This window comes from Eptesicus fuscus, chromosome 20 (genome assembly GCF_027574615.1).
Source record: "Eptesicus fuscus isolate TK198812 chromosome 20, DD_ASM_mEF_20220401, whole genome shotgun sequence".
Classification (NCBI taxonomy): Eukaryota; Metazoa; Chordata; class Mammalia; order Chiroptera; family Vespertilionidae; genus Eptesicus; species Eptesicus fuscus.
In genome coordinates, this window is record NC_072492.1 from 29,135,264 (window position 1) to 29,158,797 (window position 23,534).

The window sequence follows — 23,534 nt, forward strand, 5'->3', positions numbered from 1 at the left end:
GCTTTTAAGCCTCAGTGCACCAAAGCAGCAATTTTTGTTGTTGTTAGTTCACATATTTTATTAACCCATATATAAGTACTTGTCTTCTTCTGGTTTGTTGAAGCAATAGATCAAACAACACTGGCCACAACGATGTCTGTCAAAGTGGCTGGCCATAAAAACTCCAGCACCACATTCATGTAAAGGGCACTCCCAATGAAGGCGACTGATTTTGCCATTCGAAGTCACTTTGTAGTATTTCAGGACAGCCAGCTTAATCTTCTTTCTCTTATACTTATTCTTCTTGGGAATGGTGTTAAGATTTCTTCCTTTTCTTAGCACCACAACCAAGTCTCAACACAAGATGAGGAGTGGTCTTTTTTTGAATGTTGTAGTCAGACAAAGTACAACCATCTTCCAGTTGCTTGCCAGCAAAGATCAGCCTTTGCTGATCAGTAAGAATTCCTTACCCTGGAACTTGGCCTTTACATATTCTATTGTATCCGAGGGTTCAACCTCGAGAGTGATGGTCTTCCCTGTAAGGGTTTTCATGAAAATCTGCATCTTGGCAGGAATTCCACCACAGATGGTGAATGAGCAAGAAAGAGTGAAATGCAGGCCCACAGGGTTTCCCGGTTCAAAGCAGCAATTTTAGATATTACTAACTGGTCTTAAAGAGTTAATGCATTTATTTACAGAATAAAAAGAAACTAGAGGAAAAAATCATATATGTATTGCCCACCAAATCAATTATAGAAAGCTGACATACTATGAGACTACAGTACTATGACCAAAAGATTTAATACCTTTAGGAGAAAAGTAACCAAAGCCTATACAGCCATGGCATAAGGAGTTCAGGTTGTTGTAAAGGTTAAACACACACACACACACACACACACACACACACACACACACACACAACAACAACAACAACAACAACAAATTCAAGCAGAATAGCATCAAAATTCTATTTTGATCTGTACTTCAGAGAGCTGATTATAAAAATAAAAATTTTCACAAGTTTTTTGTGAAATCAGATTTCTAAAACTGAGAATGTAAACTTAGAAAACAGATTTTGTTAGTCCACAGAGTATGCAATACCTAATTTGTTAAATAAGTGAGTTAAGATAAATTTAAAGTTTGCTAAATCTTATAATTAATTTAACATTATACTCACTCACCTTAGAAGCTTGTCTTAAAACATCCACCACAACTTTGACTGGTAAGCCTGCTGTGATTTCTTTCATTGCCTCAATGCACCATTTGTACGCCTAAAGAAAAAAATTAAAAAAATAAAAATATATATTCTTTCTGCAAATTTTCAAGAACTTGAAGAACACACAAAATATTTACACTTAAAATTTTTTCTAAGGCTAAGTTCTTTGGATATGTAACACATATTCAAGAAATCAGAGCCATGTTCTCTTCTCTTTGCACATACTGTTCCCTCTGCCTTAGAATACATTCCTCTTTCCTCTTAACCCATCTAACTTATCTCTCAAGTTTCAGTCCTAGACTAGGTTTCCTGTACTTGCCTTCTCCTACTGTAATGCTTACTATTTAATTTTTTTCATATATTTTATTTTATTTTTTGTTGTATATACTGGGATAACATTGGTTAATAAAATTATATAGGTTTCAGGTGTACAATTCTGTAATACACAACCTGTATATTGTATTGTGTGTTCACTACCCCAAGTCAAGTCTTCCATCACCATTTATCCCCCTCTATACCCTTCCCTACCTCCTCCCACCCACCTTTTCCTCTGGTACAATCACCATGCTATTGTCTGTGTCTATGAGCTGGCACTATTTTATATCTTACTTGCCTGTTTAGGTGACTGCTTCCTTTATGCCAGCTATTGTTCCAAACACTTTATGTGTATTAACACATTTAACTGACACAACAGCCCTATGAAATATGTAACATTTCTATGGAAAACTGAGGGACAGAGAAGTTAAGTGCCAGGCAGAGTGCTAGTATCTAGGTATCTAGTGAGGAACAAAACATAAAATGATCCTCCTCTCCCAGTACTTAGTGGGAGAAGGGGAGAAAAAAAGGCAAAATAAATTATTTTGGACAGTAAGAACAACTTCAAAGAAATAAAAAGAGCCTGGCTGGTGTGGCTCACTGGTTGAGCACTGACCTATGAACCAGCAGGTCACAGTTTGATTCCTAGTCAGGGAACATGCCCGGGTTGCGAGTCCAATCTCCAGTAGGAGGCAGCTGATGGATGTTTCTTTCTCATCACTGATGTTTCTATCTCTCTCCCTCTCCCTCCCTATTTCGGAAATCATTAAAAACAGACAAACAAACAAATACTAGTAAATAAATAAAAAATAAAAAACATTTATTGCCACTCATTGGGGAAGGATATAGTTCCCTTTCACACTAAAGATGAGCGTGGTCATGTGATTTCCTTTGGCTAATTAAAATATGAATAGAAGTGAAATGTGCCATTTCTGGAAGAAAGTTCTAAGAGGCAGTATTCCTCATTGTGTTTTCGGCCTTTGCTATAAGGCTGGTTCTGGAGAGAACCAGCTCTAATGTTCTAGATAGAAACATGGAATTTTGAGCAAATGCAGACAGTGTTAAGCAGAGCCACAGAGATCCCCAAGACAGGCTGTAGCATGAGCGTAAAATAAACTAGCATAGTTCCGATCTACGGCTATTTTGGGGCTGATATTATCTCAGTAGAGCCTAGCTTACTGTAACTTATATCAGGTTATGGTGATAATTCATATCTGCTGAATTAGTAACTATATCCTCAAGATTGTGTACTTTCTACAGTTATCACTGATAAATATATTTATATTAAAAAAAAATAAACTATCAAAATTATCCAAGAAACATCTATAAACATTCCTCATAAAACTGCTGAGAGCTGCAAACACCATGAATAAGGTACAGCATCATAAACTCCCAATTAAAATACAGGAAAAAAATTACTGTCAATTAAATGGTAAATGCCTAATAAAATGGAAAATGGTAAATGAAAGGTACTTTGTTCCACTGGCTATATTAAGATGGGCCTGGGGCTGAATATGGGAGTAAAGAACGGCAAGATTTGAATCACTCTATGTAACAGAAAAAACAGAGTGTAGTTCTAGAGGGCAGTATGAAAAATAAGGATAAAAAAATGATAAAAGAGGCACCAGAGATGACGGAGTTCCTATGTAGAGATATAAAAAATGGTGGGGCACCTGAATAGCTTTTAAGATAGGCACTTCTACTACTCAAACTGTTATTGTTTACCCCTCTCTCATTTCTAGTAAATTAGGCTATCTACACGAAGGCCTTCTGTGAATGGTGTGGTTTTAGGTGTATGAAAATCTTGGAAAGGGTCCAAATTCTATAACTGGATCGACAAACTATGGAACAGACACTGCATACAAGGGGCAGCAAAACAATCCATCAACAAAACTAATTCAGCAGATAGAGGAGCTCAGCATCAAAAATAATCAGAAGAGCATACATAAACCACCTGAGAAATTACACGCATGCTGATAAGAATTTTAGATTTTTACAAATGGGTTCAGTGTCTTCTTATATAGGTACTAGAGGCCCAATGCACTCCCACTGTGGGAGCGCACTGACCACCAGGGGGCAGCTTCTGCATTGAGCGTCTGCCCCCTGGTGGTCAATGTGCGTCATAGCGACCAGTCGTTCTGCCATTCGGTCATTTTGCATATGAGCCTTTCATTATATAGAATTACAAGCAAGAAGAGCATTGGAGTTGCTTAATACCACTTCATAATTATTCTAGAATTTTCTAGTTTTACTTCTAATTGTAATTTTCCTTTAAATATGGAATATTTATATTAATGGGGCAAAAATCAAGATAGGAATAATTTTAAAATATAAAAGCTAAATGACAGCATGAAATTATTATGATATTCTTCCATAAATAAAGTAACCAAGTTAATAAACAAATCACTTCTCAACTATGTATTCATTACCCCTAAAGCATTAATTTAGTAGTGTAAAGCCAGGAGGAAGCTATCTTTCTCATAAGGCAGGGGAAGGAGCAAAACAATGCAATAAAGTATAAATAAAATCTAGCTTCCCACTGAAATGAATGCCTTCCAATTATGAGAGTTCACCCAGAGTTATGCATTCAATAAAAAGCATTTACTGAAGGTCTATTTAGCAGAGCATGCCCATCAAAATAACTTAGGTGAAATACATTTGATCAAAATAAAAACAAAAACAAAACAGGCCCTAAATCACATGCTTATATTGAAAACCCATCTCACAGAATTTTTGACTGACTTTAAATATTCCATTACAAATGTGTACTGCTTTAAGTAAACCTAACATGTGAAAGTGAGATCTATTAAAACAAAATTACAAGAGTACATGATTTATCCTCTGTTTTAGAAATATTTACCGGTCACAATGAAATATACTTCAAAATACTTACCTCATCATAGTGACTTTTTGCAAACAAAAGTGCACACAGTTCTCCATAGAGTGCAGCTTTGTTTGCTTGCTGGCCATGTTTTGAGAGTTTATCCATGTATGTCTGAGCTAACTTAAATGTTTCTTCACCCAAATGATATTTACAGTTTCCATTTCGCACATGAAGCAACCTGCAAAGCACAAAAACATGCCTCTATTTTTTATATTTCCAGCATGGAAATATAACCTTTACAGATCACCATGTAGCACCCAAATGAGTTAAAGTAACTAGATTCAAGAAATGAGGTGGCATTAGAAAACAGCTATCTGGTCCAAACTGGGATCTACTAATGAACATGAAGTATATGCTCTTCTCAGAAAGTTACCCAGGATTAACCTTGTCCAACTTTGATTCCTTATATTCTCTAAATATTTTGTATGCTTTGTGCACTCAGCATGTACTAAATCTATCTACATCTAACCTTAAACTCTCTGTGTTCCAAATCTAAAAGTAATGCAGTCTCATTATAAAAAATTTGGAAGACAACAAAGATAATAAAAATCAACGTGAAATACTATTACCTATCATTACCTACCATTCTTTTTTCTAGTATAATTGTGCAACACTTGATCAGTTACCACTCATTTTATGTTGCTTTATAAATGTTCATTTTTGCTCATCTTTCCAGTAATATAAGTTCATTAAAAATAGTGGTATTGTCAGATGTTTCCTTTATAACCTTTATCCTCTACAGTGGAAAAGTACAGAGTTCTTTACACAAAGAAACAGTAAAACTATGCTGACTATCTAATACTATGCACGAGTAGTGAAATGCTTTAGGGCAGACTGAGCTGTAGAGAGCAATAGCCAACATGCAAAACAGAGTAATAGTGTGGGGACTGGACATATATTTATGCCTCTATTATAATGCTGGCTAGAGCATTATGTCCATGTATCTATCATGCCAAAACAATTTTCTGAAAATTGTTAGCCCTGCGAAGAAATAAAGGAATAGAAATTAATGTAAACAAACAAACAAACAAACAAACCCAAGTATAGAGAGGTAAGGAAGCATTCTTCAGGAGTATAAAAATATATATCTACTTAAAATTTATTTTTTCTATCTCCACCAAAAATATTAACAGATCAATGATGAGAAACAGTCTAAAAATCTTCTAATCTGTATTAATCCTTTGTACTGTCAGGAAAAAAGGAGTAACTTCTAATGAACCAGAACTATTCAATAAAGTAGCAAATACTACATAATGCCAGTGCATCCTCCTAACACTCACCATACGGTTAATCTGCTTTTAGAAAAGACAAGCAAAATAATATACTGAGACTAAAAAAAAATTCTAAAGGAGTATCTTTCACTCATAATATCAAATTCCAACTTAAAGCGAAAAAGTAAATTTAATAATTTAAAGTAAATATAGTAACATCAGGCTACTGCTGAATAATGCATTATTGGATTTATACTTTTTAAGCAGAAGCATAAGAACAAAATATATATGTTTTGGTGTACAGACATTTCACGCAAAAGTAAGTGTACTCATATAGAAAAAGGAGACAGTATCACTTTTACTGTCAAATTGCTGATCTAATGACCAGTTTGCAATGACCTGTCACAATGGCAATCATACACAGAAAAATAAAACGGAAATCTAGTAAAAGATTACAGTAAACAAAACCTCACAAAAACAGTAATCCAAATGATAAAGTTTTGATGGTCTCACAGTCAAGTACTGATTGAGCATCTATTACATGCCAGTCATTTTTTTCTAGAAGCAAACGATGTAGTGGCAAACGAGAGAAAGAATCCATGATCATAAGAAACTTCATTCTAGCAGGGAGACATGTGTTAGGGTAGACCAACAAACACACCAATAAATAAGACTTTCATTTAAAGATAAATGCTATGAAGATGATAAAAATAGGGTAATATGATTAAGACCTTCAAAAAGGAAGTGCTTGGGGTAGACAGGGAAGAATTGTCTTGAGGAGGTTAATATATGAATTGACACCTAAATGATAAAAAGACAATCATGTGAAGATCTGGAGGAAAATATATTCCAAACAGAAAAACAAATCCAAAGGCTCCAAGAAAGGGAAAAAAATTCTAGCATAAGACCAGGAAAAAGGCCAACGTGCCTGGAGTTTTATGAATAGGAGATTATGTAGAGAGAGATGAGAAAGTAAATCTAATTCAGGCGTCCTCAAACTACGGCCCATGGGCCACATGCGGGTGTTTTTGCCATTTTGTTTTTTTACTTCAAAATAAGATATGTGCAGTGTGCACAGGAATTTGTTCATAGTTTATTTTAAACTATAGTCCGGCCCTCCAACGGTCTGAGGGACAGTGAACTGGCCCCCTGTTTAAAAGTTTGAGGACCCCTGATCTAATTGCAATAGTGAGTGAGATTATTTCATTTATGCTCTAGAACAATGCTCTTTAATAAAACTTCCTGAAATGTTCTATATCTGCTCTACTCAATTTGGTAGCCACTAGCCACAGTGGCTTCTGAGTATCTGAAATGTCCCTAGTGTGACTGAGGGGCATTTTTCATTTTAATTAAATTTAAATAGTCACTATGGTTAATGGCTACCATATTGGACAGTGCAACTCTGTCCAATATGGTAGCCATTACAAAAGACATTGCAACGATTCAGAAAAAAAAAACAAAACCCTTGAAATACGAAGAACTGGTATTAAAAATATATATTTCACAGTATTCAAATGGTTGAATAAGGTTAAACCCAGTCATAGATTAATTTATAGAATAAAAAGAACAGTGTTACCTCTCATTGCTACAATACCAAGAATTGCATTTTCAACTTTCACAGTAGGCATTTCCCCTAAGAATAAGGTTCTAGAAATTATTTAATAATTGGCACATGATGGGGGTAGAAAATGAAAGATTTCATGCCAGAAAAGCACACCTTGGTAATTTCTCCAGTCCCCGATGGTTGTCTATTGAAACAAAAGGGCAGAAACTCTTCAGGATCTGTGTATCCATCTGGGCCAGGGGTCCTTAAACTTTTTAAACAGGGGGCCAGTTCACTGTCCCTCAGACCGTTGGAGGGCCGGACTATAGTTTAAAAAAAAACTATGAACAAATTCCTATGCACACTGCACATATCTTATTTTGAAGTAAAAAAACAAAACGCAAAAACACCCGCATGTGGCCCGCGAGCCGTAGTTTGAGGACGCCTGATCTGGGCTTACATTAAGTAGGATGCAAAGGCCCAGGAACTTTTGAACCAACTGAGGATCTAATTTTGCCTCAACACTCAGCCTAATTAAAAGACAAGTTAGATTCTTAAGGTCCTTCAAATCTGGCTCTTACTATGTAAGCACAGTATTTTCTTATTATTTTTTAAAAATTGATTTTACTTTTTAGAGCAGTTTTAGGTTCACAGCAAAAACTGAGCAGAAGCTAGAGACATTCAAGTGTCTATAGATATTCAAATTCAATAAAAATAGAAGACTATATATTCAGTAAATTGAGCAGACTTTAGATAACTTAGGAAGTCAAGTTTTTATGATTTTTTTAAACTATTTTTATTTCCCTTTAGTTTTGTTAAAAAATTCTTTTGAAGAAAAGTCAAATTGGGGAACAGAGAGAAAACCTATATAAAAAGAGCTAAAACTAAATGTTATATGTGCAGAAAATATAAGGACAGTAAAAAGCAGAATTACTTCTATATTTGCTTGCTTTTCCTTTAAGTACATCTGTTTAAACAATATATTTTTAAAGAAAACTGTTATGTATAAGTAAAATACTAATCTTGTCATGGACGATTCTAGAAATGTAAACAGAGCAGGGGTTAAACAAAAATAGTAACACCCAAGAAAAAAAGTGTATTTCTTTTCCTAGCATCCAATGCCTAGCATAGTTCCTGGTATATACTAGGCACTCAATAAATATTTGTTGAATGAATGAACAGGCAAGTTCTCTAACAAAGCAAAAATATATACAGTCTGGTTCATAATACTCAAATCTAAGCTAAAATAACTATAGCAAGTTAACTATATTTTGGGGATGAGAGACAGGAGACCAGACCAGTGAAACTCTGACATATAAACACGTCAGAGGTTAACTCAAATAGTGATGTATGCTTAGAATCTGAGTTAAAACCATAAAAGCTACTAAGTACCATTAGAAGAGGTAATTGTAGGATCTATTCCAACTTACCTCACACAACATTCTACTGCACGAAACCAATGAAGCATCTCATCATGTAGAGTACATAACTGAAGGCAGGACAGAAAAACTTTCTCAGCATCACTGTACCAGCCTGCATCAGAAAGAAAGCCACCTGAAGGACAAGAAAAACCATTAACTTTTAGATAATTTAATAAATCACTTGATGCCCTAACTGGTTTGGCTAAGTCAGTGGTCGGCAAACTGTGGCTCGCGAGGCACATGCGGCTCTTTGGCCCCTTGAATGTGGCTCTTCCACAAAATACCACGTGCGGGCACGCACATACAGTGCGATTGAAACTTCGTGGCCCATGAGCAGAAGTCAGTTTTTGGCTCTGAAAAGAAATTTCAATTGTTGTACTGTTGATATTTGGCTCTGTTGACTAATGAGTTTGTCGACCACTGGGCTAAGTGGATAGAGCATCAGCCTGAAAACTGAAGGGTCCCGAGTTTAATTACGGTGAAGGGCATATGTCCACGCTGCAGGTTCCATCCCCAGAAGAGGGTATGCAGGAGCATGATGATTCTCTCTCTTCATTGATGTTTCTATCTCTCCCTCTCCCTTCCTCTTTGAAATCAATAAAAATATTTTTTAAAAATAGTGTCAATAGTCTAACAGTGTCAAAGTGTCTGAGTTAAGAAAATAATATATTTTACTCATATCCATGTTTGATGTTTAATGAGATTTACATGTGATCAAACAAATATTATTCTAATTGTAGAGAAGTATACTTAAGAACACTTTATGGCCCTCACCAAGTGACTGAATAATATGGTTATTATACATATTCATACTCAGCAGCCTCTACTCACCATCCTCATAGATGTGTAGTGCTGGTTATTAGCTATTGTCTCTCAGCTTCAAATAAACCTTTTAGACTCTGTTTTATGACACTGGGAACTAGAATTGCCAGCTGAATCTCTGCAGTCTCTGTCAAAAGGAACAACTAGAGTGGTAGAGGACGAACAAGAGACACTCCTTCCTGTTTGCTTCCAGTTTCTGTCAGCAAAGCCCCTGCTGACAGCAAAACCCCCAGGGTAGTAATCTTTACTCTGGTAGTGGCAATTCATTCCAATAAGCCAGTTCCAGTCACAGTTTTCCAATACTTACAGAATTAGATTCACAGAACTCAGGTCAGAGGTACCAGCACCAGCCAGTGAGGTCTGCTCCTAGTGGTCTAAGTTCTAGACCCATAGGTCCCACTTCTCAGTGCTCTGAGGCACCTATAGCCTAGCAGTATCCCAGCTGTTAAGGCGCCTCATCAACCTTCTAAATTTTAGTAATTCCAACCCCAGCTCTTGGTTCCCTAAGCCCTAGGTGTGGTAGTTGATTCTATTTTTAAATATATATTTTTATTGATTTCAGAGAGAGAAAGAGAGATAGAAACATCAATGATGAGAGATAATCATTGATTGGCTGCCTCCTGCACGCCCCCTATTGGGGATTGAGCCCGAAACATGGGCATGTGCCCTGACTGGGAATAGAACCAGCAACATCCTCGTGCATAGGTCGATGCTCAACCACTGAGTAACACAGGCTGTGCTCTGGCATGAAGTATTTTTCACTGTTTTGGTAGTTTTAACATTAAGACTGATCATATGGCCACACAGGCCAGGCATATATAACTGAGTATGCTAGGACTTGGCTCTTCTCCCAAGATAATTCTTCAACCTGGCTCATTTCAATGGCCATATTGTTAAAAATGTTTGTGGAGATAACAGAGGACCTTAATGAATACTAGCCTGCCTGCTTTTCACATTCCTTGATATAAATTTTCCCCACAGATTCTTACATGACCATCTAAGATTAAAGGAATGTCAACCTTAACATTCATCAAGATCACAAATACTCTATTGTTAGAGACATTCTTTGGTCATAATTCTTTGTTGCAATTTAAATTCCACAGAACTATGGAAGGATAAATGCTGAGGGTTCTTCACAGAAAAGAATGTTCTGAAGTTCCTCCAGTAAACTATCTATGATCACTACACAGAATTATTCTAAGACTGAAGGAAATGACCAAAAAAACTTGCTGGCAAAGAAAGTGTATGTGCACTGTGTGTGGGGGGGGAGTGGGGGAGGTGGGGGGGGGTACATGCACATATTAATGTGAGAAGTTAAAGATGAAAGGTAATCTGTGGTGATGGAACAGCCCAGGATCCTGATGATAGTTATATAAATCTGTACATGGAATCAACTGCACAGAAACACACACACACACACACACACAATCATGCATGTAATAGAAAAACTGGTGAAAATTAATTAAGGTCTATAGTTTAGTTAACAGTATTAAACTAGTGTCAACTTTCTGGTTTTGATATTATCTGTAAATCTACAATCATTTCAAAATATAAAAATTTTTTTTAAAGAAAGTAAAAAAGGTAGCAACAACTTCAATAATTGCCTGATGGTGAAGGTCTAGGGTGGGGGTGGGGGGGTCAATGGGGGGAAAAAAGGGGGACATCTGCAATCCTTTCAACAATATACATTAAAAATTTATTTTGCCTGAAACATTTATCTAAGTAGATTTGCTGAACACAAACATTAAACAATATTTTTTATATATAAGGTATCCCTCAAAAAATTTAACAGCTGACAGCTCAATTTTGAGAATGAAATGTAGTTTAATAAACATTGCCTTTATAATTATTCTAAGTGTGTGCATACATTATTTGGGACATCCTATATATAGCATACAAAACCTCAAAATCCTGTTTATGTTGTCAGTAGTCTCATAACACTCCCACGAAGGTATTTAGAATTACTCTCATTTTAGAGATGGAAAAACTGAGATCCCAAAAGAATTCAGTCCCATGACTGCATATAGTAAGCTGGTGAAAGAGGCTTGTGGCAGCATGACATGGTAGAAAGATATGTGCCTGGAAGTCATTTAGACACAGGATTCTAAACTTAGTACTACCACTAGCTATGTGACTTGAGCAAGTTACTTTACATTTTTTTAGTCCACTTCCGCATTTGTAAAATGCTATTAATAGCAATACTGGAATATCATGAGGATTTAGAAAGATAGCACTTAAATGCCTAATATAGTGCTTGGCGCAGTTAATGTTCAATAAATCACACATAGTTTTTCTGATGTTTTTCTCACAACCTCCTTATGTAGACTTTGGGACTATCCAGGGAGAATCCTTTATTGTTAGCAGGTTTAATTATGAGTCATGTCACAGAACAAAACACTCCTCTATTTTACCATTACGTACCTAAAACAAAGCCCACTTGAATGGCTTTTTCCTTTACTGCAGCATCTGATTCTGCTATATAAGAGCACCTTCTGCTAAATGAGTAGGCTAAGACTGAAGCAACTTTCACACCATGATCCATCAAAGCCTGGAAACAATGATGAAGCAAATGTCTGAAAGAGAAGGAAAAGATTATTTTATAAAGGTAATGTATTTTGTCTTTTCAGAAAGTGCTAGCTTGCTTTGTAAAAATAATAGTACAATTATTTTCCAAGATGAAGTAAGAAAAAAAGCTTTTTGCCTTATGAATTATGAAGCCATAATTCACAATTTTGCCTATCTTTACTCAGTGATCACTCAGTGATCCTATATGGGTGAATTTATGGCAACAAAGAATAAAACTAACTTTTTACATCAGTTTTAAAAACCAAATTGGCTTATAATACAATAATAACCCAATCTAATCTAATAATAGACAAATATGCAAATTGACCGCACCTTCGCTACACCAAGCCACGCCCACCAACCAATCAGGACGAGTATGCAAATTACCCCCAACAAAGATGGCGGCTAATTTGCATATCAAGACAGCATTGAAAGAAGCCAAGAGCTGCAGAAGGAAGTAAAGCTTCGAAGAAGCAAGCAAGCCCGGGGGTGGGGGGAGAGGGTGGGGGAGAAGGGAGGAGCGAAGTCAGGGCCGGGGGCAAAGGGAAAAGCAGGCGGGCTGGCAGAGAAGGCGGGGTGGGCGACAAGGGAGGAACGGAGGTGGGGTAGAGTGCAGCAGGAAATCCTATTGCAGGATTTTTCCTGCAACGGGAACGCTATTTATAAAATAAGCAATAAGAAAAAATGAAATACTGCCTTCACGTCAACATGGATGATCTTGAGAATATCATACTAAGTAAAATAAGTCAGACAGAAAAAGTCAAGAACCATATGATTTCACTCATATGTGGAATATAAAACGGAACGCAACAAATGAACAAGAAAAACAAACAAAACTCACAGACAACAGTATGGTGGTTACTAGAGGAAAGGGGGATGGGGAATAGCAAAGCATAAAGGAAAGGTCAAATATATGGTAACGAAAGATTTAACTCTGGGTGGTGAACATACAATGTAATATACAGAAGATGTGTCACAGAATTGTATACTTGAAAACTATATAATTTTATTAATCAATGTCACTCCAATAAATTTAATTTTTTTAAAAAGAGCAATGGATTTCAAAGTTCTCCAAAATATACAAATGGCCAATAAACACAAGATGTTCAACATCATTAGTCATTAGGGAAAAGCAAATCAAAATCATAATGATATACCACCTCATATCTGCTAGAATGGTTATAATAATTTTGTTTAAAAAGTAATGCCAAGCCCTGGCTGGTTTGGCTCAGTGGATAGAGCGTCAGCCTGCAGACTGAAGTCATGGATTCAATTCCAGTTAAGGGCACATGCCCTTGCTGTGGGCTCAACTCCCAGGGGGCCTACAGAAGGCAGCCGATCAATGATTCTCTCACATCATTGATGTTTCTCTCTCTATCTCCCTTCCTCTCTGAAATCAATAAAAATCCTATAGAGAGGAATATGCTAATTATCTATTATGCCGTAATGTCAGGACCAATCTACAAGTGGTGGAGAGCTACAGGAGGGCGAGGCAGCGAGCTATGAGCAGCGGAGAGCAACCAGCGGTGGTGGGTGGTGGGCGGGTGGCCAGCTGAGGCAAGCGGCAGCGAGCTATAAAAAAAAGTAATGCCAAGAAAAAAAAAAGTAATGGCAAGGATATGGAAAAATTAGAACCCTCATACATTGGTGGTAGAAATGAAAACTGGTACAGCTGCTGTGGAAAACAGTTTATAGATTCAAAAAGTTAAACATTGGGCTGTCATATGTATATAACTAGTTATATACAAGAGAATTAAAAACATATGTCCACACCAAATCTTGTCCAGGAACATTCAATTCATAGCAGCATTATTCATAATTGCCAAAAGGGGGAAACAACTGAAATGTTCATCAACAGATGATTAGATAAACAAATCCATATATCCATACAATGGAAATTTATTCAACTATAACATAGAAAAAAATACCAATATAAGTAACAACATGAATGAACCTTGAAAACATTACAGGAAGTAAAGAAAGGCCGAAACCGGTTTGGCTCAGTGGATAGAGCGTCGGCCTGCGGACTGAAAGGTCCCAGGTTCGATTCCGGTCAAGGGCATGTACCTTGGTTGCTGGCACATTCCCAGTAGAGGGTGTGCAGGAGGCAGCTGGTCGATGTTTCTCTCTCATTGATGTTTCTAGCTCTCTACCCTCTTCCTTCCTCTCTGTGAAAAATCAATAACATATATTAAAAAAAAAAAGCCAGTCACAAAAGACTATATATTGTATGAAATGTGTACAATAGGTAAATTCAGATACAGAAAGTAGATTATAACAATAGGCCCAGCCTGTGCCTTCTTGCAGTCCAGGAGCCCTCCCGCCACCGCCACTGCACTCACCAGCTTCTGGCTGAGCTTCTGACTACCAGGGGCAGCTCCTGCATTGAGCATCTGCCCCCTGGTGGTCAGTGCACATCAAAGTGACCGGTCGTTCCACCATTTGGTTGATGTGCATATTAGCCTTTTATTATATAGGATTGTATTATTTTCCATATGAACACCTGTAAACCTACTCAAAATATGTTACTTCTTGGTCTGATTTTAAAAAGAGAATTCTGTGATACAGTTTAAATTTAATTGATATTCTTTAAGATAATTTAAGTATATAATCTTTAAATCATATATATAAATATATATATTATATATTTGATCTTTCCAAGGTATTTCAAGGCTTTGAGAATAGCTTTTAAGACATTTCACAGGCCCCGAAATCTTACAAAAGTCTATTCTCTCTTAAAAGAAATATTTTTTTATTTTATTGATTTTTTACAGAGAGGAAGAGAGAGGGATAGAGAGTTAGAAACATCGATCAGCTGCCTCCTGCACACCCCCTACTGGGATGTGCCCGCAACCAAGGTACATGCCCTTGACTGGAATCGAACCTGGGACCTTTCGGTCCGAAACCCGACGCTCTATCCACTGAGCCAAACCGGTTTCGGCTAAAATAAATATTTTTAAATTAAACCGATTGATACTTGAGATTGCATGGAAAGCTTTATCAAATAAAAATTAATGTATTTTACTTGTATACATATATATTAAGTGTTATGAAAGTTTTCGCCTGTAAGAAGGGCAAAAACAATATATTTCTTAAATATAGCCAAAATTTTCAACAGAAGTAGAATTTCAAGAAAACAAAAGCCTCAAGCAGCCAGCATTTTTGTATGGATTGGAGGTGGGACAGTGTTTATGGTTTTGGATCAGACCAATAAAATATCAAACATATAAGTTTTACTGAATAAGTTTCTTTGCTTTTTTAATTAAAGATACCTACTTAAGTTACCTTATAAATTAGATTTAAAAAATATAATCAAGGTCTCATATAAATTACATGAGAAGCCAATGTTTTTATACATAATTGAATCCTGACTCGTAGCTGCCTGCATTCTTTTTTTTTTCTTTCATTTTATTGATTTTTCACAGAGAGGAAGAGAGAGGGATAGAGTTAGAAACATCGATGAGAGAGAAACATCGATCAGCTGACTCCTAAACACCCCCCACTGGGGATGTGCCCGCAACCAAGGTACATGCCCTTGACCCGAATCGAACCCCGGACCCTTGAGTCCGAAGGCCGACACTCTATCCACTGAGCCAAACCGGTTTCGGCTGCCTGCATTCTTAATTAAGCTAGAGGTGGGGCAACATTTGCCGCTTGTGAGACAGCCGCCATCTTGTCTGCCCCTCTGGCCACGTGGCTTACTGCCCGCCATCTTGAAATAACAAAGGCCAACCCCCTTCCTTTAAATAAGCCAATGTCTTTGTAAGCAATTTAAATAAAGTTTTGCAAGAAAGTTACTGAAGGCTTCCCATGATCCTTCTGTATATGCAAATAAGCCTAAGAGGATACTTTAAAAATATAATTTTAATAAAAAGGAGAAATTTTAAAATTTTAAATTCTCTTTCACTAATATTTACAATGTAAACCAAGATTATTGTTAAAATGTTAAATCTGAAAGTAAATTAGTAGTCAGCCTTACTGTACGAGTACTTGTAATATAGCTAGCTAGTCGCCTGAGGCTTGCCTTTCAAGCTGTAACCATACAGGTTGCTTGTTGTAAAAAGAAAGACAAAGATTCTTAAATGAAAATCTCTGTAGTCTGAAAATTATTTTGGAAAGAAATAAAAAGAGGTTCCTTTCAAATATCATAGGGATTGTAATTGATAACCAATACATTAGGCCTCAGAAGGTGGAGATAAGAAAAGATTGTCTTAAAAGATTAAATGACTTTTAGAAATTATTAGGAGACTTTAACTGGTTAAAACCTTTTCTATACAAAAAGAAATTGATAGCCAGTTTGAGATTGAATTGCCATGGCCTAGAACAGTGATGGGCAACCTTTTGAGCTTGGTATGTCAAACTTTGCCAAAAAACTGAGTATAACTCGGGTAGTGTGTCACTTTGAGGAAAAAACATTATTTCGCGATATTTATAGTTTAAATAACATAAATGTTTCATCCTCGGCATGCAGCCGCCTCAGCGGCTGTGTGTCATCAGAAATGGCACTGACACACGTGTCAGAGGTTTGCCATCACTGGCCTAGAACAAAGAATATTCTTACATGATATTCTACAATTTCATTATAATTTTTGATATTTTACAACAGCATATTGTACAATTATCCCAAACTTACAAACTAATTCTTTGAATGTTTGGCAGCAATTTATAAGGACATGAAAGGATTTAATCCCTTCCACTGTGTGGAAGGCCCCCTAGGAAAGCATTTGAGCATTCTATATTGGCCCTTCTTGCTCTTTTTGCCAAGAGGGACCCTCTTCTCACAATCCAATTGCCCACAGCTGTTGCCTGAGTTTTCAGTTCATGCTGAGGTTGAAGCCTCATGGTGGCTGGTACCATGGATCTGTCTCTCGCCCAATAACGTGAGCTGGGCCCTCCATGGAAAAGAAACCTGGGTTCCCCGAGATATGTGATCAATGCCGGGGCCCCGCCAGCAGGTGAGGGGATCCCAAGGCAGGTGCTGGGCATGGAGGCCATAGGGGCATAGGATACCAAGGAGACAGAACTGAACCTCACATCACCCTGCTTGGCCCCTGAGGATGGCTGGTTAGCCAGAGACGGGTAAGATTCCTCAGGGGAGGAACAACCTAAGACAGGCATAGTCGCAGAGGGGCCATCAGGAGAGAATTTGGAGGTCAACAGAGGTGGGGCACAGATCCTCACTCCCCCAACATTACAGGGGCCTGAACCCTAGCCCCTTCTGAGGGAGGTCTGCCCCATGGCTGCTTCGTGCCTCCCATGCCCAGCTCAGATCTGGACCCAGATAACAGAAAGAGAGTTGGCCAAATGCAGATGCCCTATATCTAAATCTAGGAATGCTCAGGGCTTTCTCAAGGATGCAAATAATCCTTTCCATTAATATTTATAGGGTAAACTAAGATTATTGTTAGAGTATTAAATTTGACAGTAAAATAGTAATCAAGATTTTCAGATTAATTTAATTGGCTAAATGAAATAAGTGAATATTCAAAAAAATGTAATTGTACAAAAGCTGTTCCTAAAGTATTAACCAAAATTTCTATTGATAGTTCATTTCATGGTAAAATTACTTAACATGCAATGAACCTAAAGCAGTCATATTTTTGTGCAAAAAAATTAAAATTTAAAGTTATCAAGACTGCATTATAAAAATTTTCCAAAAGCCTCCTAATAATTAAATAAAAATAAGGGGGGATAGTGAAGTAATATTATGTAAGGAAAAATATCCTGAAAGTAAATTACATCTAGAAATTTTTTACTTTAAAAATTAATTTTTATTTGTAATGCAAACAGCAAGACACCCATGAAAAACACACATGGTGTCAAATAAACCAAAGGAACATTGTTTGGGCAAAAATCAAAAGGATCCCAAGTCTAATTTATAGAAAAGAGTTCTTTATTAACCTTTGGTTGAGAATGTTTATATTTCCAGAAAACTCCAAGACCATGTGGATTCCTGCAACAATGGATCCTAGGGAAGACCTGATAGAACTGTTCCAGCCACAGAATAAGTAGTGGCCCACAAGAACAGAGGAGAAATAGTCCCAAAATAAAAATAGTGAAGATGCCTTGCCATGCTAGCAGTCAGCACCTGTGCATTGCTGCTGGTTGCCCAGGACCATGGGCAAGGAAGGTCGGTGTGCAATAGTAAAATTTAGTTTATGTACAGTTTACCACAATATAAAAAATAAATAAATTTACCTTTTATCCAGAGCTCTCAATACTTTCGCAAAAACTTCCAATTCACAAAATTCACTGCCCAGTTGACATAAGCGTCCCTGTTGGTAAAGCTGAAATAAAAAAACAAAAAGAGATAATTAAAAATTTTAAATTTAATTTCTACTTTAAGTATACTTATGAATATAATTCGATGAACTTAATATTTGATGAATTTAATGAATACTACTCAAAGTTGGTATGATTACATAGTAATATCGGGAAAGATGCTTGTGCTATGAGAAATGTAACACTAAATCAACAAATTTATACAATCCATATAAAAGCATTTTAATAGTTGTATCTGATAGTTAGAAATTAGTTATATGTATATGATCTATGTAGACTCTAAAGAACAAAATACATAAACAAACAAAACAGAAACAGACACATTGATGCAGAGAACTATTGGTTCCAGAGGGGGAAAAAGTTGAAGGGCTGGGTGAGAAAAGTGAAAGGATTAAGAAGTACAAATTGGTAGTTGCAAAATAGTCATCGGGATGTAAAGTACAGCATAGGAAACATAGTCAATAATCTATATATATAAAAGCCTAATATGCTAAGGGTACGACAGTTTGACCATTCGACCAGTTGCTATGACGTGCACTGACCACCAGGGGGCAGACACTCCGACTCTTAGGTTAGCTTGCTGCTGGAGTCTGGCTGATTGGGACTGGGCAAGATGGGCCAGACATGCCCTGAAGCCCTCCCACGGTCCCTCTCCAGCCCCCGTGCACCAGTGGGGTCCCTCAGCGAGCCGGTTTTGGCCTGATCCCCGCAGGCCAGGCCGAGGGACCCCACCAGTGCACGAATCCAGTCCAGGCCTCTAGTATTGTAATAATTATGTATGGTGCCAGGTGGGTACATGAATTATTGGGGATCACTTTGTAAAATATATGATTATCTAACCACTACACTGTACACCTGAAACTAATATAATACTGAATGTCAACTGTAGTTGAAAAGTAATATAAAAAATTAATATTTGTAAAACAGTATCAGGTACATGATTAGGTAATACAAAGTATTATACAGTTATGTAATTATTAAATATAAACATGAAAACAGAAAACTGAAGGCAATTATTGCAAGGGCAATGCAAGACAGCCCCAAGCCCAGAGAAATAAAGATGAAGATAAAAACCTTTCCAAACCAATTCAAAATTATCATAGGCGAAAAGTGAACAGCTTAGTCTTAACATCTAATTAGCATATAAATAATTTAGAATAATTCCTCAAAACAAAAATTCAGAAAACTTTAGAAAAAGATATAAAAGAAATTGAGTCCAGCCCTAGCCAGTTTGGCTCAGTGGATAAGAGTGTAGGCCCAGGTTCAATTCCAGTCAAGGGCACATGCCTGGGTTACGGGCTCGATCCCCAGTAGGGGGTGTGCAGGTGGCAGCTGATTAATGATTCTCTCTTATCATTGATGTTTCAATCTCTCTCTTACTCTCTGAAATCAATAAAAAACATTTTTTAAAAAAGATTGAGCTATGACTCTCCCATAGGATCAGTCCTGAGAAATAAGCCAAAGGTTTAAGTGGACATGTTCATTTCATTAAAAAGCACAAGAAACAGACAGTTAACTTACTAAAGTTTAAATATGCTGTAAATTTACATGTTGTCCACTACATCCACCATCCATTAAATAAGAGTTTTTCCCCGCCTCCAATTGTAATGTGAATGAATTTATGTCCAATACCCAGATTCTTTAACTCTATTGCTCACTTGATGGATTTAATGGCTTAATTTTCAAGATAGCATGATTGTGTTTAATTGTGGAAGATGCTACCATGATATAAATGGAAGGTTAAAACAAAATCTAGTTAGATGTAAGATCTAACCAATAATGATAACCAGCCATATGCAACTCATAAGTAATCTGTAAATCTGAATAAATTTCTCAGCTTTTCTTAAAGCTTCACTACCAATATGTGGTGAAAATTAGAAGTATATCCATGAGACAATAGAGAGAGGGTAGTATGGTTATAAGAAACACATTCAATAGTCTAAATAATGAACTTTAAAATATTTGTTTCCTCTGATTGCAGAATTATTACATACATTTTTAGAAAAATTAGAAAATCTAGAAAAAATTTATTTAAAAAAAGAAAAGTACTTATTTGATTTTACCAGGAAGAGAGAAAAATCACTGTTGCCTTGGCCAGTGTTTCCCGGTGGTTAGAGCTCTGGCCAGCAACCCAAAGGGGGGAGTGCAGGAAGCACCCAGTTAATGTGTCTCTCTCATATCAATGTTTCTATCTTTATATCTCTCCCGGCCTCTTCTCCTCCTTCCTTCCCTTCCACTCTCTCTGAAAAGCAACGGAAAAAATATCCTCTGGTGAAGATTAACAAAAAAAAAGAGAGAAAATCACTATTGCCGTGGCCCGGTGGCTCGGTTGGAGCATCATTCCATACACAAAAAGGTTGAGGGTTCGATTCCCAGTCTGGGCGCACAGCTAGGTTGCAGGTTTGATCCCCGGTCAGGGTTCGTACAGGAGGCAACAGATAAATCGATGTTTCTCTCTCCCTTCCTCTCTCTCTAAAATAAAAAATCAATTAAAAAAATATATCCTCGGGTGAGGATTAAAAAAAGAGAAATCACTGTCAACATAACAGCACATTTCTATTCAGTCTTCTTTTTCTTATTGACTTGGAGTTTTGAGTATGTTTCATAAACTTTAACCCTTCGTTATGGAAGTTAAAAACTTATTTCCCCATTACATATCTTCAAGTTATTAAACTTGGTTCCAAAATATGTTTTTGAAATTCTGATTATGCCTACATTGAATATACAGTCAGTAGAAAACCCTAAATTTTCCAATCTAGTAACAATATCTCTCTTCAACATTTATTAAACACTTTGGGTTTCTGTACATCTCCTTTTTGGATTTACTCTATTCATGTTTTCTGTTGTTATTTTAAGTGACGTATTCTTTCCTATACTGCATGTAGAAAAATTTAATTTTAATTACTAATGTGTAATCATCCCCCTCACTGAATATCTCATTGTGATAGTTTTTCAGTTGATTTTGCTGGCTTTTTCTTTAACTGTATTTATTAGCACTTCAAGAATATTGAATATGTAGTTTACAGTTCCAGAACTAAGTCTGAAAGCCTTTACTTAAAAAAAAATTAAATAATATTGATAATAGAAGTTATCTTATTATAGTCCTGATTTTAATCAGAATGCTTTAAGTGTCTACCACTAAGTATTCTTGTTTAGGTATGTGTATTTAAATTACCTTTTGAGTAAATGTATATTTAGAATGTCAATGTGTATTCCTTAAGTTCAATGGAAGAAAACTGTAACGATAGTTTTCCTCTGTCCTATTAATATGGTGATTATATGAAGAGACTTGCTGATTTGCACTTGCAATTATTTTATCTAGAACTTTTGCCTCACAATTCATGTGAGGTTTTCTAGACTTTCTTTTTATCTTAGGTCTAGGCATCAGTATTATGTTAACCTCTTTTACTGTGGTGTGTTTTTTTTTTAATTGGAAAGAATTAGGTTGGTCTGGAACAAGCTAAATAAATTATCAGCAGCATCAACTGTTCTTTGAATAAACTCAAGTAAGTATCTGAAGGTGGTAGGAGTTTTTGTTTGTCCACTGAGGCACTGATTAATTTTTCCTTAGATTGTCAAATAAAAAAATGACAACAGCTAATACAATAGTCATCTGGTGTGAATAATTCAAAATTATACCTATTTTTTTGTCAGGTCAGCAAAAATTCCATTTCTTGGTTTGTTACTGAATGAATTTAGTTTATGTGTGCCTCAAGATGAAAAAGGTTGAAAATTGCTGTTGTAAGGTAAAGTCATTATACCTTTTTCCCTATATGGATACTTAATTGACTAATAACATTTATTTGATTTTCCTTTCCCCACTGAATTGCCTTTTCATAAATTAGGTGACAGTATATGTGTCAGTATGGTTCTGAACTGTTTTGTTCCACTAGTCTATTTGTCTATCCATATGCCAATACCATATGATCTTAATTGTTACAGCTTGATATTTGGTAGTTTTAGTCCTCCAGATTTTCTTTCGTCTTCATGACTGCCTTGGCTTGAGACTGTATTTTGTTTTTTCTTAATCCTTACCTGAGAATATTTTTCCCATTGATTTTTTTTTTTTTTTTTAGAGTGGAAGGAAGGAAGGGAGGAAGAGAGGGGTAGGGAAGAAGACGGAAGCGGGAGAGAAACAACAGTGTGAGAGAGACACATTGATTGGTTGCCTCCTGCATGTGCAGATTGGTACCGGAGATCGAATCTGCAAAGCAGGAACATGCCTTTGACCAGGAACCGAACCCAAGACCCCTTCGTTCTCATTCTAACCACTGAGCCACACCAGCCAGAGCTTGATATTGTATCTTTAAAAAAATACATGTTTTTATTGACTTTAGAGAGAAAGAGATGGAAACATCAATCGACTGCCTCCTACTGCCACTGGCTCCATACTGGGGATGGAGCCCACAACTCAGGCATGTACCCTGACCAGGAATTGAACCAGTGACCTCTTGGTGCACAGGACGACACTCAATCCATTGAGCCACTTTGGCTGGGTGATACTGTATTTTAATTTGTCTTTCAGTTGAGCATCTTTTGATGTTTACTGGCTATTCACATTTTTCTCTTCTATGTGCTGGCTGTTCAGGACTTCTGGAAATGAGTTGGTTGTCCTTTACATACTCATTAGTGATCTTTCTGTATTAGGAAATTTGCCGGAAGCCAGTTCCAGCATGTCAAAATTGCAAGTTTCATCAAAAGGTTGATGGAACTTGGGGACTCAACAAGGGCTGAGTCACATATGTTATCACCTGTTGGGAATGGCTGAAGGCATTTCCCCCAAACCTGAATAGGATGATTGTTTGCTGCCAGACAGCTCAGGGCATCTTACTCTACATGTTATTGCCTCCTACTGGCCAAACACCTGAACAGCCATAGGCTAGTACGAAACCCTACCCTTTGAAGTGTATATCTCCACCTTGCCTTAGGACAATTTGTGTTAATAAAAAGCAAGGGGTCGCTGAAACCGGTTTGGCTCAGAGGATAGAGCGTAGGTCTGCGGACTCAAGGGTCCCAGGTTCGATTCAGGTCAAGGGCATGTACCTTGGTTGCGGGCACGTCCCCAGTAGGGGGTGTGCGGGAGGCAGCTGATCGATGTTTCTAGCTCTCTATCCCTCTCTCTTCCTCTCTGTAAAAAATCAATAAAATATATTTAAAAAAGAAAAAAGCAAGGGGTCCTGAGACAAGGAGAACTTAGCTCCTTTAGCTAGGCTCCTCTGACCCCCAATGCCTTTCAAAATTATCTTTTGACTCTGGACTCTTATTTACTCTCTGTACAGCCTTCTCCAGATTCCAG

At 36.9% G+C, this 23,534-nt stretch overlaps 1 protein-coding gene and 1 pseudogene across 1 annotated transcript in view; both read right to left on the reverse strand.

Annotated features, from left to right (window-relative positions):
• APPBP2 (amyloid beta precursor protein binding protein 2) overlaps positions 1-23,534 on the reverse strand; it is a 48,388-nt gene that overhangs the window by 18,340 nt on the left and 6,514 nt on the right. The window contains exons 2-6 of the mRNA XM_008149502.3: positions 18,155-18,243; positions 11,813-11,964; positions 8,579-8,702; positions 4,404-4,572; positions 1,161-1,250 (exon numbers count right to left, since the gene is read on the reverse strand). Coding sequence (XP_008147724.1) covers positions 1,161-1,250; positions 4,404-4,572; positions 8,579-8,702; positions 11,813-11,964; positions 18,155-18,243 — 624 coding nt within the window. The remainder of the gene's footprint in view (positions 1-1,160; positions 1,251-4,403; positions 4,573-8,578; positions 8,703-11,812; positions 11,965-18,154; positions 18,244-23,534) is intronic.
• Positions 61-543, reverse strand: LOC103293211 (ubiquitin-40S ribosomal protein S27a-like; annotated as a pseudogene).